The 17796-nt window shown below is 53.6% G+C and overlaps 2 protein-coding genes across 2 annotated transcripts in view; one reads left to right on the top strand and one right to left on the bottom strand.

Annotated features, from left to right (window-relative positions):
• Positions 1 to 4723, top strand: part of NDRG1 (N-myc downstream regulated 1) — an 87287-nt gene extending 82564 nt beyond the window's left edge. Inside the window, exon 17 of the transcript XR_004300821.1 lies at positions 2982 to 4723. The gene's annotated coding sequence lies outside the window, so the exon portion shown is untranslated. The remainder of the gene's footprint in view (positions 1 to 2981) is intronic.
• CCN4 (cellular communication network factor 4) overlaps positions 1 to 15988 on the bottom strand; it is a 35036-nt gene extending 19048 nt beyond the window's left edge. Inside the window, exon 1 of the mRNA XM_032415563.1 lies at positions 15814 to 15988. Coding sequence (XP_032271454.1) covers positions 15814 to 15882 — 69 coding nt within the window. The 5' untranslated portion in view covers positions 15883 to 15988. The remainder of the gene's footprint in view (positions 1 to 15813) is intronic.
• Positions 15989 to 17796: the final 1808 nt, after the last annotated feature.

The raw sequence follows: 17796 nt of genomic DNA, 5'->3' as shown, positions 1-17796 counted from the left end.
GCTGGGGAGGACCTGCTGCTGGGCGGGGAGTCGGGAGGGGCTTACGGCCAGCCTTGTTCGGAAGGATCCTTGAGTATTCCAGCTGGGAGGCATCTTAGAACTCCTCTCTGACCAACCTGCCCGTTGGAAGAAGAATGTGAAGCCCATGGTTTCCTCTCTGAGGAATATTTACTGAGCACCAGCAGCGGGGCAGGCCCTGTGCGGGATGGGGTTGGAGCAGCGGGCCCAGAAGATTCACTGTCCTCGCAGAGTTCCCTCTCACTGTGCCCCCTTTCCAGGCTCCTAATTCCGAGAATTTAGATTTCCACACCAGGAGCTCCTACAGCTGATACTGGCCCGGGCAGGCGAATCTGGTAAGGAAAGCCACGAAATGTGCCAGATACAGTGCATTCAGTTAATGAATCCCCCTACCAACCCTTGGGGGAGTAACTACCCCGCCCCCACTTAACCAGTGGGGAAACTGAGACTCAGGGAGTCTAGGCAGCTGCCCAGACACTCAGGCAGCGACTGGCAGAAGGACTGAGCCTGCAGGGTCTGACTCCATGCTCTGTGCTCGAAGCCTCTGGTTTCCCTTTGAATCACCCGTCGCCCCCCTGCCCCACTCAAAGCCACCCCCCCGCGGTGCATGGTGCTGATGACAACTTTTGCCGGGGCCCCTCCCCAGGCAGGGGACGCTTGATGACATCAGCTTCTAGTAAGATGGCCTGTCTATGAAACCCCAGGCAGCAGCTGAGGTGTGGGGGAGGTGATGGTGTCTTCCTAGGGGGCCCAGTTAGTCCTGGAGCCTCCAGTCCAGTGAGTCCCCTGCACCTGTGTCCATCCAAGTGCAGCCTCCCGTGTCCCCAAGGGGCAGAGCCAGCTCACCCATGGGTGTCTCCCTGAGGTTCCTCTCGGGAGCACTAGCTCCCTGAGATGCCAGACAAAGCTGTGTCCGTCCGTCTGTCTCACACGCATGTTTTCTCTTTCACACACACACACACAGGCTATCAGCCACTTTGAATGTCCAGGTTAGCACGGCATGGCCACTTGCCCTTTGCCATGAGGCATGGACCATTGTCATGAAGACATGGGCTCTCTTTTTCCATCCATAACATGAACGGGGGAAGTGCCTCAGCTGGAGAATGGAGGTAGGACGTTCCCCAGGGCTTCTCTTCACTGGCTTCCTTGGGAAGTCAGCCAAATCTCAGGGCATGGCCCCCTCGCCCTTCCCGTGACCGGGGACGTGCCCTCTGCCCCGTAGCACCGTCCTTGCTGTGGGGGGCTCGGGGTGCAGTGGTAGTGGAGACTTGTGCTGAGCTTGAACGGCTGGGCAGAGTGCTGGAACCAGCGAGCTTGGGCCGCTCCGCCATGTTGGGCCCTTGTCTACATGGACAATGAGCATAGGACTTTTGGGATGCTGTTTTTAAAAGAACACTTAATTCTATTTTTCAGCCCATTCCAAGCAATAGGTCCTTGGGCAAAACCCACAGAGCACAGAGAGTAATTCGGGCAACTGGCCCAAGAGGAAGGTTTGGAGGAAGTTCTGTGTAGCCCAGAGCAATAGACTAGGAGGCCATTGTGTCTGCCCAGGATCTCCAGAATGGGACTTTCCTTCTGGGGCCGAAGCTCTTCCTGGAACCCCAGGATACTTGCTTGGCTGGGCCCTTGGGACACCCTGGGGCTCTTACCAGGTTCCCACTTTTTTTTTTTTTTTTTTTTTTGGTGTTGGAGCCTCTCCCTGCATTCCCCAGCACAGACAGGAGCCGGTCCCATGCCCTGCCTCCTTCCCCAGACAGCTCAGCTGCTGCCCTTTTACACACGCTGAGCTATCCGAGCCAGGGTGGCTGTGCCCATTCTGCAGATGGGGAAACTGATCTTTGCAAACTCACTACCACATGGGGCTTACATCAGGTTTTCTAACAGCAGAAGCCAAGAGGGGAAAAAAAACAATCTTTGCTTTGCTTCCCCAGGTGGGTGCCCAGTGCTCACTTGGTCACAGCCTGTTTCTGGCCAGTTCCACCTGCTCAGCCTCACCAGGGACGCCCCGACCCAGCCACCTCTCAGGACAAGCAGGGTGGCCATTACAAGTAGAATCACTCCCCACCGTGGTTCCCAAACTTCGCTGCACGTCAGAACCACCTGGAGGCTTTAACAAACACTGATGTGTGGCCACTGTCCCCAGATATCCTGACTTAAATGCTTTGGGCAGGGGCGTGGGCACTGGGACGTTTCCAGGTGGTTCTGAGAGCAGTGGAGGTGGAGAACAGCTGTGGCCTACGGACCCTGTTAGAATACAGACTCCTGACCCCCACATGGAATATTCGGCTTTGGTTCCTCTAGGCCGGGCAGAGAATCTGTATTCTGGCCTGCACCTCTGGTGATTCTCATGGGAATGGGAACCCTGTCTTCGAGTGCACGGCAGGGGAGGGAAAGGTGTGGGGGCTCCAGGCTGCCTTCCTCTTTGTATGACCACTGTCTTTGTCGTGGAACACAGAACTTCTGTATGATCACACTTCCGTGCATTATGTGCAGACGCCCTACAAGTCATGAGGTGGAGCCCTTGTGAGTGGGGTTAGTGCCCTTCTGAAGGAGACCCCAGAGAGACCCCTCGCCCCTTCCTCTGCGTGAGGACAGTGACAAGACACCAGCTACGACCTCATCAGAACATGACCACGTGGGCTCCTTGATCTCGGTCTTCCAGCCTCCAGAACTGTGAGAAATACATCTCTGTTGTTCATAAGCTCCCCGGTCTGTGATGTTTTGTCACAGCTGCTTGGATGGATTAAGACAGCATCCGACACTCGCCCCTCTGGACAAGGAGGGCGATCGTGAGGCAGGGTAAAAGAAACGAGTTGATCCCTGCAATGGAACTTCCTGGACAAACGGAAGCAAATGAAAATTGGGGGAAAAAAATTAAAGCCCCTGTAGGAAATGCTGCAGATGTAGTTTGGAGATGCTGTTTAACGATGAGCAGTAACTATGGATTTTATGGTGTTTTCCAGCCTCTGAAGATGGACCCGGGGACGAGTGAATCTACAGTTTGACTTGCATTATCAGTTTCCCAAGAACGCATGGCAGCAGGCAAGGAAGCGGAGAGTCGGAGAGTCGGAAGCCAGCCAGGGCGGGTGGGGCACCCAGGGGACTGGAATGTTCTGCTTGATGACTGAGATGGACCCCATCCTCTTCTGAGTGTGTGCGTGGTTCATCGGGGACAGGTGCCCTTGCGGGAGAGGAAAGGGCACGGCATCAAGACTACCCCACGGGGTGGTGAGGATCGTGATGGGGCTGAGCCCAAGCTGCCAAGGACCCCAGGAGAGGAGATGGGAACCTCCCATGGGGGGTTATCGGGGAAGGGCTGTCTTTCTTGCCTCCTCAGTGTCCAGCACCGTGCTTGGCTCTCCAGGGGCAGGTGCTCAGTGACTGGAGGGGATGGTCCTGGAGCCTGGCTTGCTTGCATTTGGGAGGCAGCACCTCGACACTCCACAAGGGGGCAGCCTTGAGACAGAAATGGTCTGAGCAGACACTCAACTGTGTTCTGGGGGCTTCAGGAAAGGGCTGCCCTGCCTGGAAGCAGTTTCTGTTCACCCCTTTACTGAAAAGAGGGCCCTGGGGGCAGTGGAAGAATGTGACCCCCTCTGGCCTGGGCCCAGAGCTGTGGGACCCCCACAGCCCACCTGCCTTCTCTACCACTTTGTTCTCACATCTGATACAAGGGACGGGGTAGTCACAGTATAAGCGGGTGGACCCCTATTTCCTGAGCTCTCGTAGGAGAGCACCCCTAGGGATCTGTACCCCTGTTCCTGGTGGGGGCTGGCTTCAGGTGGGCCTTGTCTCCAAAGGGTCTTAGCTCCCCGCCCCTAAAGTCACCAGATACTTCAATGCCTAGCCCTGGCTCCCAGGGCAGGAACTGAAGGCCCCGCAGCTGACTCCGTATTGGCCAGGCTGCAGGTCATGGGGTATGGAAGAGTTTTGGGGATTTTTCTGCTAATTGGTTTTATAAACATGCAGTCTTGTGAGCTTCTGGCTGGGATGGGGGACTCGACTTTATAGGACAGGGCTGAAGGCTCAGGAGCAAGACTTCTTTCCAAATAACGAGCCCTTGTGTGACCGTTTGTTCGTTCGTTCATTCATTCATTCATTCATTCATTCATCAAGCATATGAAGCATCTCCTAAGTTCCCAGTACAAAGCCTCAGGGAGCACCCCACCTTCTTAGGAGACAGGACTATAAAAGGAGTAACTGCATCTAGAACAAGGATTGGAAATTGCAGCCCATCAACCACATCTGGCCCATTGCATTTTGTAAGGGGGAAGAAGGGACTTCCCATTTTCAAAAAGTTGTGAGAAACAACAACAAAAACAAAGAAGAATGTTCCACGGAGACCTTCTAGCCCACAAAGCCTAGACTATTTACCATTTGACCTTTTATAGGCAGTGTTTGCTGTTCATTCTTTGTTAGAGACAGGCGTGAATACTCACCAAAATCAGGAGAGTAATACAACCTCTCGTACCTTTCACCAACTTTAGCTATTATCAATGCTGTGTTGATTTTGCTTCAACTATTATCCGCCTACTCACATACATTCCTTCCCTGAGGATTTCAAAGCAAATTCCAGACACTGTGTGATTTTACCTGAGATTCTTGAGTGTGCTCGAAAGTATGAGAAATTTTTTAAAAATGTAACCCCCATACAGTGATCACACCAATAAAATCAGTTACAATGTTGTGATTTTCTCTAGTTAATAACCAGTCCTTAGTCCTTAGTCAAATTTCACGGATTGTCTCCAAGACTTTTTTTTTTTAATTGGACGGTTTCTCTAAATCAAGATCAACGCAAGGTCTACATTGGATTCTGCATTTTGCCTTTTATGCCTCCTTTGTTTGTTTTTCATTCTACATAAATCATATAATCCTTGTGACAACCTTAAGAGGCATGTGGCTTTTGTAATCATCTTCCCCAATGTACAGATGGGTAAACTGAGCCCTAGAAAGGTCAGATAATTTGCCCAAGGCCACTCACAAATGGCAGAGGTAGGATTTGAACCCAATGGCCACACCACACAGCATCTCAGCAGAGTCTAAATAAGGGATTTGAGAGCAAGATAAGAAGGCAAGGAGCAGGGGTATAGGAGCAGGGAGTGCTTCTCGGAGGAGGCGTCATGTGCACTGTGTCCTGAAGGATGATTGAGGATTGACCAGAAGGGCAGAGAGAGCATCGAAGCTGAGGACCAACAGGAACAAGGGCATGCAGGTAGTAGCGATGCAACATGGCGCAGGAAGGACCAGTGGTCAAGATTAGGGCTTAGGGTTCTGGGACATGGAGATGGTAGGCTAGGGCCATGGCAGAGGACCATAAGGGCCACGCCTGGAATGTGTGTATCCCCTGGGGGAGATAGGGGTCTTTCCTGACTCAGCCAACACAGTGTGCCAGGGGATGATTAAAACAACCCTGTGAATTCAGCCCTCATGGTCTCAATTTGACAGATGGGGAAACTGAGGCCCACAGAATTTAACAGACAGAGCAAGAAAATTACGCACTCTGCTCTTCTGACTCTGGATCTCATACTCCTCCAGTGACCTCTAAGGGGCCCTTCTCTTGCCTAATTTCCAGTTCGTGCAATTCACCAAAAGGAACTGGGAGCCTTCCATGTCCCAGGCCTGGAAGTGGCAGTGGCCATGGGGTGACCAGGGACAGGGCCAGCCCTGGAACAATAGCCAAGATAGACAAGGGTGGAAAAAACTGCCATCCGTTGAGGTTAGGCCTGTTCTTCATACAGGGGAGGAGGGAGCAGCTTCCTGATAGAGCCAGGAGAACTATTTTCAGCATCTAGGTCCATACCTGGAGGTGGGAGGCCCTGGGCTCCAGCCCCCAGGCTGAGACTTGTGGCCTTGGACCAGCCACTTGCACCCCCACAGGGCAGGCTGGGATGAGGCAATCCTCTGGCACCTTCTAGCACTCTTGGCTGGCTGAACTGGGCCTCTGATAAAGGTAGTTCCTCCCTCCAGCATCCGGAGCCTGACCTCAGCTCCCTTGCCCCCATCCCGGATTGGGTCCGACTCAGGCCGGGAGGACAGACATGGGCAAGGGGCTGGCACACAGGGACACCCCTGGGAGCAGGTCCTGCCAGCCCTGCCTGGGGGACGAGGTGGTGATTTTGAAGCTCCGTTGGCCTGGGGGATCAGAGTAAAACTCTGCCTCAGTTTCCTCCTCTGTGGGTGGGGGTGATAACAGTTCCCGCCCCGCAGAGCTCTCCTGTGGACTAAGTGAGGTATGTGTGGCCCCAGCTCACAGTGAGGGTCCAACGGGGGGTGGTGCTTGCGGCTGTCGGACAGAAGTTTGCCTGGATCAGGACGCGGCTCCTTGGAGTACGGGGCCTGGAGCTGCTGTTAAAGAAGTCAGCTGGTGTGTGTGCGTGTGCATCTGAGTGTGTCTGTGTGTGTGTGCGCACACTCGTGTATGCCTGTGTCTCTGTGTGTGTACGTGTGTGTGCGTGCACACTCATGCATGCCTGTGCCTGTGTGTGTGTGCACGCCTCTCTGTGTGTGTACGTGTGTGCGTGCACACTCGTGTATGGCTGTGTCTCTGTGTGTGTACGTGTGTGTGCGTGCACACTCATGTATGCCTGTGTCTCTGTGTTGTACGTGTGTGTGCATGCACATTCATGTATGCCTGTGCCTGTGTGTGCATGCACACCTCTCTGTGTATGTGTGTGTGTGCACACTCGTGTATGGCTGTGTCTCTGTGTGTGTACGTGTGTGTGCATGCACACTCGTGTATGCCTGTGCCTGTGTGTGCATGCATGCCTCTGTGTGTGTGTGTGTACAGTGTGCGTGTACACTTGTGTGTGCATGTGTGTGTATGTGTGTGTCTGTGTGCGTGCGCCTGTGTGTGTACATGTGTGCGTGTACACTCGTGTATGCTCGTGTCTCTCTGTGTGTGTATGTGTGCATTGCATGTGAGTGTGTCTCTGTGTGTGCACACTCGTGTATGCCTGTGTGTGTATATGTGTGTGTCTGTGTGTGTGTGTAGTGTGCATGTACACTCGTGTGTGCGTGTGCCTCTGTGCATGTGTGTGTACATGTGTGCATGTACACTCGTGTATGCTCGTGTCTCTGTGTGTGTGTATGTGTGCATTGCATGTGAGTGTGTCTCTGTGTGTGCACACTCGTGTATGCCTGTGTGTGTATGTGTGTGTGTCTGTGTGCGTGTGCCTGTGTGTGTCTGTGTATGTGTGCATGTGTGTGTACAGTGTGCGTGTACACTCGTGTGTGCGTGTGCCTCTGTGTGTACAGTGTGCATGTACACTCGTGTATGCTCCTGTCTCTGTGTGTGTGTATGTGTCCATTGCATGTGAGTGTGTCTCTGTGTGTGCACACTAGTGTATGCCTGTGTATGTGTGTTTGTGTGTGTGTGTGTGTGTGCGTGCACGCACATGGAGGAGGCAGGCTTAAAGAGTAGCAGCAACAAGGACAGATGGGCGGCCATAACCCCCAATCCGTGCGGCCCCCGCCCTCCAGGTTTGCTGTTCCAGAACTCTCAACAGGGCCTTGAAGACAACCCCCGCTAACGCCAGAGCACCTTGATATCCGCGCCCCCGTTTGCTGCTCCCCAACCTCCTCCTCCACGTGTGCTCAGCACCTAGCCTGCCTTCTCTCACCAGATCATGGGGGCTCTGTGAGCCGGGCTTTTAAAGTCCATTTTCCAGATGAAAGGCTAAGGCCCCGCTGGGAAGGGGCAGACCTGGCTCTCGCTCTGGGCTGTGTGCTGCTGCCTGCCCTCACCCAGCACGCCCCCCGGCACAGGCAACCCCGGGGTTCTTGTCTGCGTTTCAGCGGGAGAAGCCGGGGCTCAGAGACTAAAGCAGAGCCTGACTAGGACCGCACCTTCGGACTCCTGGTTCTGGGCTCAGCAAGTCAGTTCATAGGTTCCTGCTCATTGTTCAGCCCTCTTGGCAATCAGGCCCAGGCCTTGTCAGATTCCCTGGCCCCTTCCCCAGCACAAAGCCTCTACTAAAAAGGCCAGTGTCATGCCTTCCTCCCTGTTCCCTCTATACCCATCCTGCCCAGCCTTTCTGGTTTTGTTCATTCATTCATTCATTCATTCAACCAACAACTAGGCGTTGGGCACCTATAATGTGCATCCACAGTGACATCTACTGGAAAGTGTCAGGTCCAGAAGGGGAAAAGCATGAGCAAGGCCGGCAGTAGGGCACAGCATGTGCCAAGGCCAGGGGGTGTGTACTTGCGGGAGGTAGGAGTTTGAAGGAGTGTGGCTCATGCATGGGGCAAGGCCAGCAGAGAGCTCCTGAAAAGTGACATGTTCCCTTCTACCTAGGCAAGAACAAGGACTCATGGGTGCCCACCGGCTGCTCCACCTGGGTGGAAGCCAAGGGAAACTTCCTGGAGGGTAGCAGTCCCAACAACATCATCAACAGAGAAGAGGGAAGAAGACATTTCAAACAGAAGGAACAGTAGGGGCCTATGCACAGGAGAGAGGACACTTGAGTATTTGGGACAATGGCCCTTGAAATAGGGAAGAAGGTGAACGAAGGCAATCCCAAAGGATGAGGGGGGAAGACAGGCTTGGCCAGACTCAGAGTGGGGAGTATGGGGGTACTCAGGGCGCACCCAACTGCTCGAGGCTCTGCGTTTGACCCAGCTTGTCCTCTGGCACAGTGATATCCAGGAGTAGATCCCTGTGTCACAGGACACTGAGACTCAAAAAGGTTAAGTGAGGTGCTCAAGATGCTCCCCTTTCTAAATTCAAACTCCATGGTTTACTCCTGATCATCCTGTTTGCAAAGTTCACTCTCTTCCCTCCAAGCTCTGTGCGTGGACTTGAGCCTCTAGGTTGGAGGAAACCCAAGGAGGGGCCGGAAGTAGGACCCAGCTGAAGGTCATGGTACTCTCACTGGCAACTGGGAGGAGTAGGGAGCTGGAGACAAGAGTGGATGATGGCCCCAGGGGTAGATGGAGCCATCCTCCCTGAGATGGGGAGGCTGTTGGGCACTGTAGTCCTCCAAGGGCCCTGTTACCCACTGGGGTGCTTCCTGAACTTGCAAGGCCTCAAGGTTCATCTGTGGTGGGAAGTGTTAAAACTCTGGAGTCCTGGACCGCTACCCAGCCTGACTGAGTAGGCCTGGGGGAGCCTGGGATTGCTCTTTGTAGGTAGAACTTGAGGATCCTCAGGACCAGGCCTGACTGGGGAACCCCTGAGATGGTGAGACCCCTTGGAGATTAAGCTGGGGGTGTGCTTTCCAGCTTTATGAGACCAGCGATATACTCTGAGGGTTGAAAGACGAGAGGTAGGCAAAGAGGAAATCATCTTTGGACACCTTAAGGGGAGGACGCATGTTTGGAGGGTCATCCCAGAGCATTGGACACCCCTTTTGGTGCCAAGGTCAGCGATGCACGTCCTAGAGCAATAGCATGAGAATCACAGCCCATGAGCCCTGCTGCTGGTGAGATAGTGGGCTGCCCGGGGAATGAGTGAATGGACCCTAGGACTCTGGTGGCTCCAGCTGGAAGCAAGCTTAGGGGTCTAGTCCAACCTCCTTATTTTTAAAACCAGATATCAAACACTGAGAAGGCAAGCATCCAGGCCAGTCCACCATCTGCCCCAAGGACAGGGTGACATGTCCTTGCTCTCTCAGAATATTCCTCCAAACTTCACCCCCCGACCCATCCTGCCCTGGGCAGGCTCATAGCACATGCCCCTTCTCTCACCTCCAAGACTCAATGCAGGCTTCCTGGAAGGGCAAGACTGGACCCCTCCCTTCCTCTTCTTTGGGCCCTGGACTCTCATTTCCTTTCACTCCTCCCACCCACCCCTAGCAGGGCTTAGCAGATCCACAGTTGATGTCCCAAGCCTGGACTTGCCTCCAGACTGAGGGCCTTGGGGTGGGTGAGCACAGAGGATATCACATCCCCTGGAATGTCCGTTATTCTTGTTTTGAGAGGCACAGTTCCTTCTCCTCTGATTCTGTCCCCCTTCCCCCCTTTTGCACCCCCCCCCATAGAGAAGAGCAGGAGGACAGTTGGCAGATGAGCAGAATGTCAAGGCTAGAGGACAAACAGGAGTGATTTCTGAATTCAAGTGTGTGTGAAGACTCACCAAGGGAGCACTGGGTGTTATACGAAAACAATAAGCGTGGATCACCACATCAAAAAGTAATGATGTATGGTGACTAACATAACATAATAAAATAAAATTAAAAAAAAATCACCAAGGTGCCAGTTAATGTGGACTTATGTGAATTCCTGGGGGCTGTCCCCAGGAATTCAGGCTCAGAGCCCCGGAATTGGTATTTTTCTCCTGAAGCCCTCTGAGCTTCCTTTTGGATTCCTTAACATGCTCCTCTCTGCTAGTGTAAAAATCTATCTCCAACACATGAGCCATTCTTGACAGCGGGACAGAGATGACCATTTATCACCATGTCTCTAGAAACAGGAAGGGGCTGGGTGCACAGCAAGGCTGTCAGCGTCCATGGAATGAGTAAGTGGATGGGCTATGAAACCATGGACAACATCAAGGGACTCAGGGTTGTAAGACACAAGTCTCAACTACAAGCATCATCATCATCACCACTGTTGTCTTTACCACCTTCACCCCACCACAACCATCACCATCATCTCCATCTTCCTCACCATTGCCACCATCACCATCTTCATCATCACCACCACCACCATCATCATCATCACCACCACCATCATCACCATCAGCACGACCACCACTACCGTCGCCACCACCCCCATCACCACCACCACCACCGCCATCATCATCATCACCATCATCACCATCATCATCATCATCACCATCATCACCATCATCACCATCATCATCATCATCACCATCATCATCACCACCATCACCATCTCTACATCATCATCATCATCAACATCATCACCACCATCACCATCTCTACCACCATCACCATCTCTACCACCATCATCATCATCATCATCAACATCATCACCATCATCACCACCATCACCATCTCTACAGCATCATCATCATCAACATCATCAACATCATCACCATCACCACAATCATCACCACCATCATCATCATTATCACCTTCATCACCACCACCATCAATCAGCACCATCATCTTCATCACAGCCACCATTAGTATTTCTCTCTCCTACGTGATAATCCAAACATGTTCCTCGACTCCCTCGAAATGTGCTGGGAAGCTGGCCAGGATGTGGAAAGCTTGGGTGCTTCAGGAGACCAACTCAGCCCTGAGCCCAGCACAGCCCACAGGTAAATCTGCCCCTCCTCTGGCCCACCTGGTGCTGAGTCTGGGGTCTTTATGAAGCCCTGCTCATTTGTTCAGACCCGGCACTTGTCTGCAGCCAGTGCTTCCAGTCAAGCTGGGATGCCCCCATCGCTGCTATTGGAGCGAAGTGAATCATGTCCCACCTCCCCTTGGGTGTGCTGGGGATTCATGTGCTTTATCTCTGTTTCATTCCTTAATCTTCTCAATAACCCAAGGAAGCAAGTACTGATATTACGTCTTCTCACAGATGAAGAAACTGGCTCAGTCGAGGAGCTGGGATTAGAACCCTCAGTATCTTTCCCTCCCCACCTACTAAAATCCACCTACATACACTTGCGTTTTCCCAGGCCAACACTGTCTAGTAAAACACAATGTGAACCATCTATGGAATTTTATATTTTCTAGCAGCCACACTGAAAACCAATAAGAACCAATAAGAAACCAGGGAAAATATTCTATTTGTTTAACCCAATATATTAGAAATATTCTTGTTTCAACATGGAGTCAATAGAAAAATTACAGTGAGCCCGTGATGTTCTTGTACTCATACTGAATCTTTGAAATATGGTGTGTGTTCTACATCTCACATGGGATGAGCTACATTTCCGGCGCTCGGCGGCCTCATGTGGTGAGTGGCCGCGTTGGACTGTGCTGGGATAAGGATGTTGCTGTCTGCTTCATAGGTGTGGTTTTTAATTGAGCTGATACACATAGAGAGCACTTAAGCAGTGTTTTCCTTCATTGTCATCAGTGTTACTGAGGCCTGGGGAGCTCCAGAGGTATTGAATGAATGTATGATATGCCGAAACCTCACTCGTAGACATTCGCAGTATTCTATAGTTCTTGCTCAAAACTTCCTTCCTTGCTTTGCTTCCCCGGCTGTGGCTGGCAAGCCTCCCAGCCCCTCCCGGGGGCCCAGTGTGGACCATTGCTGTCTTACTTTCCTTGCTCCCATATGGAACCCACAGTGTGTGTAGCGGCCCCTCCCTGCTGCCCAGAGAGATGGCCAAGGTTCCTGGGAGGAATCCCAGGCACAAATCCTTGTACAAAGCCAAAGGCAGCCTCCTGGCATTTGGCTGCTTTGTTGGCATGGGGCAGGGGCCTTTTCTAAACGTTGGGGGAGGTGAGTCCGCTGACGGGCCAGAGGTACTGCCCCGCCCACGGTCAGGGTCTGGTTCTCCAAGGAGCACTGCTCCCATGCCCATTCCAGAGGGTGAGGCTTTGCCAAGCGCCGTGCCAGGTGGAAAATGCCTGTCCGTGCCGCACTCCCGCCAGCATCCCGGACAAGCGGCGAGTGGGAGGGGCCGCGGCTATGAGCAGAGCCTCTAAGTTGCAGGAAGAGGCTCCGAGCAGGGGCCTGGGGGGGGGGGGGGTTTGAAATGCTGGCTCGGGTCCAAAGCTATGGACAGGCCATGTAAAGAAGGCGTATCATCTGTTCTCACGTTTTTAAAAGGGATATGCTGCGTCCTGCGCCACACTGCTCTGCGGTCGGTCCTAGGAGCGGAGAATGAGCTTGCATTCCATACCCTCCACGTGCATCCGTATGCATTCACACACACCATGGCGATTTGCACACTCAGACGAGCCGCGATGCCAGATACCCGTGCGTGCACACATCTGTGCCCATCCCCACGTGCATTTGCACGGGAGGAGGGGCGTGGGTCTCCCCTGCACACTGACTACCACGGACCTAATGTGCGTCCAGGAATTAATTTCCTGGCACATAATTTGTTTACCCAGTCACGGGCTTCTGAGAGGCTTCCCTGACGCAGCCCTGTGGTCACTCCCCAGCAGCGGCAGGGAGCTGCGTAGGGCCGAGGTCGTGAGCCCCGATGAACAAGAGAAGACGGGGAGGCCCCCAGTAGTCAAGGGTCCTGCTGCCACAGGCAGAGGCAGGGGCAGAGCTTACACCCAACCTCTCTCTCCTGGATGACTCCACCCCTGCCACCTCGCTTCCCCACACGTGGGTGGCTGTCCTCCGTCTCTAGCCCGTACACTTTATAGGGGCAGAAACCTCTCATTTCTCGGCAAGTACCCGCACCAGGGAGCCAGCAGGCACTATGGCAAAGCACAGGACCAAGGTTCAAATCAACTCTGCTCATTACTAGCTGTGTGGCCTTGGACGAATTACTGAACCTCTCAGACCTTCAGTTTCGGCACCTACAAAGAGGGCTCGTCACATCTGCTTCAGGGTATTGCTATGACGATTTCAGGAAGTGTTCAATAAATGCTAGTGAATGTCTGTTGCATGATCCGAGGAAGGTCTTATCCGCATACATACAGAGCACTTGGCACGGGACGTGATAACACCCACTAAATGCAGCCCCTTTCTCATGGCGCAGGGTGGATACTCTCCACATAGAAGGAAGAAAAGAACAAAGAGATGGAAAAACCAGTCGTATCTGTAGTCACCTTTATCATAGTTCACGTTCCCAAGTCGACTTGGCTGAGTTTCTGAGCTCACTGCCCTGTCCTCCTCAATTTCTCTCTTCCCAGTTGGCATCTTGCTCCTTCAATTACAGAACTTTTAGATAATTTTTTACTATCCAATAGGGCAAGTCTTCCCTCAGAACGCTACTTCCTCAAAGTTTTTTCCTGGCAATTCTCACAACCTTTTCTTCCATATGAACATCTATAATCATTTTTCCAGTAAAATCCCACTGGGCGCCTGAGGGAACTTGCATTCCTATTATATATTAGTGAGCAGAGGACAGCCATGTATGGAGTTTGGCCAGAAAGCAAAGACCTGGTTGCCATCTGTCTCACAGCCCTCGCTGGGGGTGTCAGGATGCTCTGAGAGCTCCCTTTGTCTGGGAGCTCCTGGATCTGGACACCAGTGTGGGCTGGGTCGTGTTGGGTGCCCAGAGAAGGTCCTCGGGGTGGGGGGAGCTGCAGAGAAGAGAGGTCCTGAGCCTCCCCTTCAGTCTGCTGTCTGGGTCTGTCTGGACTCTTGGATCCCGTGCTGCATGGCCCCATAGCCAGCCCGGGGATCTGGACCCCTTTCTTCCCCAGCACCTCCTGCTCTGGGAGGTAACGGGCTCCCGTGTACTTGGCCCTGCCTACAGCTTCTTTCCTTCTCCTCGCTCAGACTCCTGCTACCCTACACATCTCACCTCTCCTCCATCCACCCCTTGTCCTCCCAGCCATAGCAACCCCCAATAAAGGCTGCTTCAGCTCCTTGTGGTTGCTCCAGTCTGTAGGAAATGCTTGGTTGCCCCTCAGCTAGGAAAGCTCTGGAAGAAAGAGCAGGATTTGGCAGGGGAAGATCTAAATTGGAGCCCTGGCCACTTATTCATTGTGAGACTCTGAGCAAGTCCCTTGCTTGCCTTAAGCTTCCATTTCTTTCTTCTGTAAAATGAAGTTAGTATCTCCTTTTGTAGCACGGCTTGGCACCCACTGTGGGTGGGCACCACGCAAGCTTCAAAGGATTTCACAATGAATCACACAGATACACTCCTTGCCCTCCTTAAACCTACTACGGCGCTTGGAGGAACCTCCATCCCCCAGGTCCAGAGGCAACCGGGCTGTGGTCGGCCACCAGCTCTCAGCCTCAGATCTGGTTGAGTCAGAATCGGTGTCTTTGAGCCCGTGGGCGAGTCGCTTTACCCCTGAGCCTCAGCTCCCTCATCCACAAATGGGGCACGTTGATCCCCAAGGAAGCTGTCATTGGGAGTGGGTAACGAAATCCTTCTTGCCGCCTTCCCTCTGTCTCTCGCTTTACTATTGGCAGAAGGCACTGGCTGGGGCTGTGGGGTCTTGGATTCAGTTCTTCCCAGCTGCCCACCTCCTGCCCGCCCCGGGCCTGCCTCTAACCCACAGCCAGCAGGCTGCGTGCTTCTTGGAGGTGCAGACCCTTCCCCCTTCCCTTCGGAGTGCCCTGGGCTAGACAGAGGAGAGAGAGAACCCTCGGGATCCCCCGAAAGAGCAGGTGTCACGTGCAGGGCCCCAGGGCGCACGCTTCATAAGCTGTAGAGGGCTGTGCCAGCCCAAGGCACCAGCAGTTGGGGGTGGAAACCACCCCAAGCAATGTTTGCTCAAGAGAGGCGCTTGTGTTGAAAGCTGGCATTTTCCTTTCCGGCTTCTCTGGGTGTTTTCCGACTCCTCTCTGTGTAGTATCCCCAGCACTTGGAGACTCACGTTCCAAACCCAAGACTTTACAAGTCTCCTGCCAACGTCTTCGCTTAGCACTACGTGGGGACGAGTGACTGGCCCAAGGTCACACGGCCAGTCTGGGCAGAGCTGGGACTGGAGTCCAGGCCCCCGACTCCCCGCTCTAACAAGTGCCCCTTTCTGCTGAGTTTCAGGTGGGAAAGAAGGGCGTGGACCACTTGTTTGCTTTGTCCGCCCCCCGGGGGCTACCCCCTCCCCCGACTCCACCAGCTGACCCCGCACAGCCCCACCCCCCCACCCCCCGGGCTTCGCCCTGGCCCCTACGTGGGCGCCAGCTTGCCCCCACACTTCCAGCCCCTCTCGATCTGCCCACCCGTGTAGCAGAACGGGCTGGAGAACGGGATCGGGGGTCCCTCTGTCAGCCCCTGCAGGCGGGACTCACCGCGGCCAGGGCGCTTCCCGCGGCTACTGCTGTCACCGCTGCCAGTGTCCAGGGCAGGAGCCACCTCATGCCTGGAAGTCAGGGGCAAAGGCATCGACCGAGCCGCCCAGAGGATCCAGCCGCCTCTCGGGGGAGCTGGGCCGAGAGACTGGCCTGGCCCATCAGGAGCAGGAGATATGCCGCTTCCCCCAGCCCTGGGGGGGGGGGGGGTTTATTAAAGCAAGATCTGACGTCAGAGTTTAGGACAAACCCTGCATTTTCCTCTGAAAAAACTTTTCCTGCCTCTCTCTCTTTTTTTTTTTCCTTTCTTCCCTCTGTCCCCACCTCCAGCCCAAGCTTGGCCAGCCTCTCGGGCTCTGACAGCTCTTAAAGGGAAAGTTACAGGGCTATGATTTCACACTGGGGCAGTGAATTCGCACAGAGGGAGCTGGGGTCATCCTGCCGAGGTATTTCACAAAGGTGGGGAGGGGGACATCGCAGGAGGGCGCAAGGTGGAGGCGGGGATACCCTTACCCCAGGCTGGCGGGGGGCTTTGAACGTGCTCCCAGCGGAGAGAAGTAAACTCCCTCCCGTTTCTTCAGACTGCTCCTACTTCTGGTTTTCATTTGCCATCATTCACTCTTCTCTCCCTAGCTGCAAGTAAAGGAGGGTGGCTTTGAGAGCAGCCATCTAGAAATGATAGGAATTTACAAATGACCTCAGCTCTGGGGCTCAGGTTCTCATCAGCCCTCCAGGACCAATTAAAGCCGTGGCGGCCAATTCACAGCCGTTCCTGTTTCCTATCATCAGCCCGAGAGGCCCTTCTGGTGCTGGCGCTGTCCCTCCACGTCTGGGCGCTTGTTGTCACCGGTGGGCTCGGATGCCTCGCCTGGTCCCTGCTGCACACTGCCACACAGGTGAGGGGGCTCCTCTGGGGCCCCGTCTACCCTTTTCCAGCCCCCTCATCCCCGTGGGGATCTCAGCAACTGCCTCCTGACTGGCCCCCAGCCTCCCCTCCCGACACCCATTGTCTATGTCCTCTACGACTTCCCAGAGCCATCAGAGCGAACCTTGGAAAATTGAACCAAGATCCCTCCTGGCTACAGCCTCCCCGAGCCTGCCCAGTGACTTATGTGGAATCCCCAGTCCTGGCGAGGCGTCCGAGACCTCCCCGCACACTTCTCTGTCCACTCTCCCTGTGCTACACTCGACCATGCTGGCCGCCTTGCGGGTCCTCTCACACCCCAGCAAGGTCCCATCCCTGTGCTTCCCATAGCAGTCACTCCCTCTCTTCTCTTTTCCTTGCAGCCTCTACAAGGGGATGTGGAGCATGCATGGCTGCTCGGTGGTGGTGTAGGTTTGTGACCATAGACGTGACCCCTCAAGAGGGCTCCTAGAAAAGACTGAATCCTTTGGAAGGAGATTATTCTCTACTCATTCTTTTTACCTTGTGTGCAGAGTTGATGGCTGGAGCTGCAGCAGTCATGTTGGGTACATGAGGCACAAGCTTGAGGATGAAAAGCCAACGTGCTGAGGATGGTAGAGCAGAAAGAGGAAAAGAGCTTGGGGCTTTGGGAGTTTATGGTGTTACTGAACCAAACCTGGAGCAGCTACCTCCAGACTTTCCGTCACATGAGCTTATTCAGTGACTTACTGAGTAAGCTGAAGTTAGATATTTTATTCCTTGGTGCCAAAAGTCTCCTAACTGTTACATGGGGCTTTACAAAAATTATGCATATCAAGTGCCCAAGGACGGGGGTATGTTACATGGAGACTGCTCTATAAATGTGAATCCTTGCTTCCTTCTTATAAACTTACTTGCTGCTCTTCAAAATAAGTCCCATGAAGCAAGTATGGTCAACAAGTGTCATTAAAGGAGTCACGCAAGGTGTTAGGTGCTAATCCAGGTTCGGCGACCCTTTGATGAACACCAGGTGCAGATCGGTTCCGTGCTATGAGCTATCTGATGACCATAAGGGAGACAGAGTGGAATCTCAGAGTTGC

This window comes from Phoca vitulina, unplaced genomic scaffold (assembly GCF_004348235.1).
Source record: "Phoca vitulina isolate PV1807 unplaced genomic scaffold, GSC_HSeal_1.0 scaffold18, whole genome shotgun sequence".
NCBI lineage: Eukaryota > Metazoa > Chordata > Mammalia > Carnivora > Phocidae > Phoca > Phoca vitulina.
Note: the sequence above shows the minus strand (reverse complement) of the source record. Positions and strands in the feature narration are given on the sequence as shown.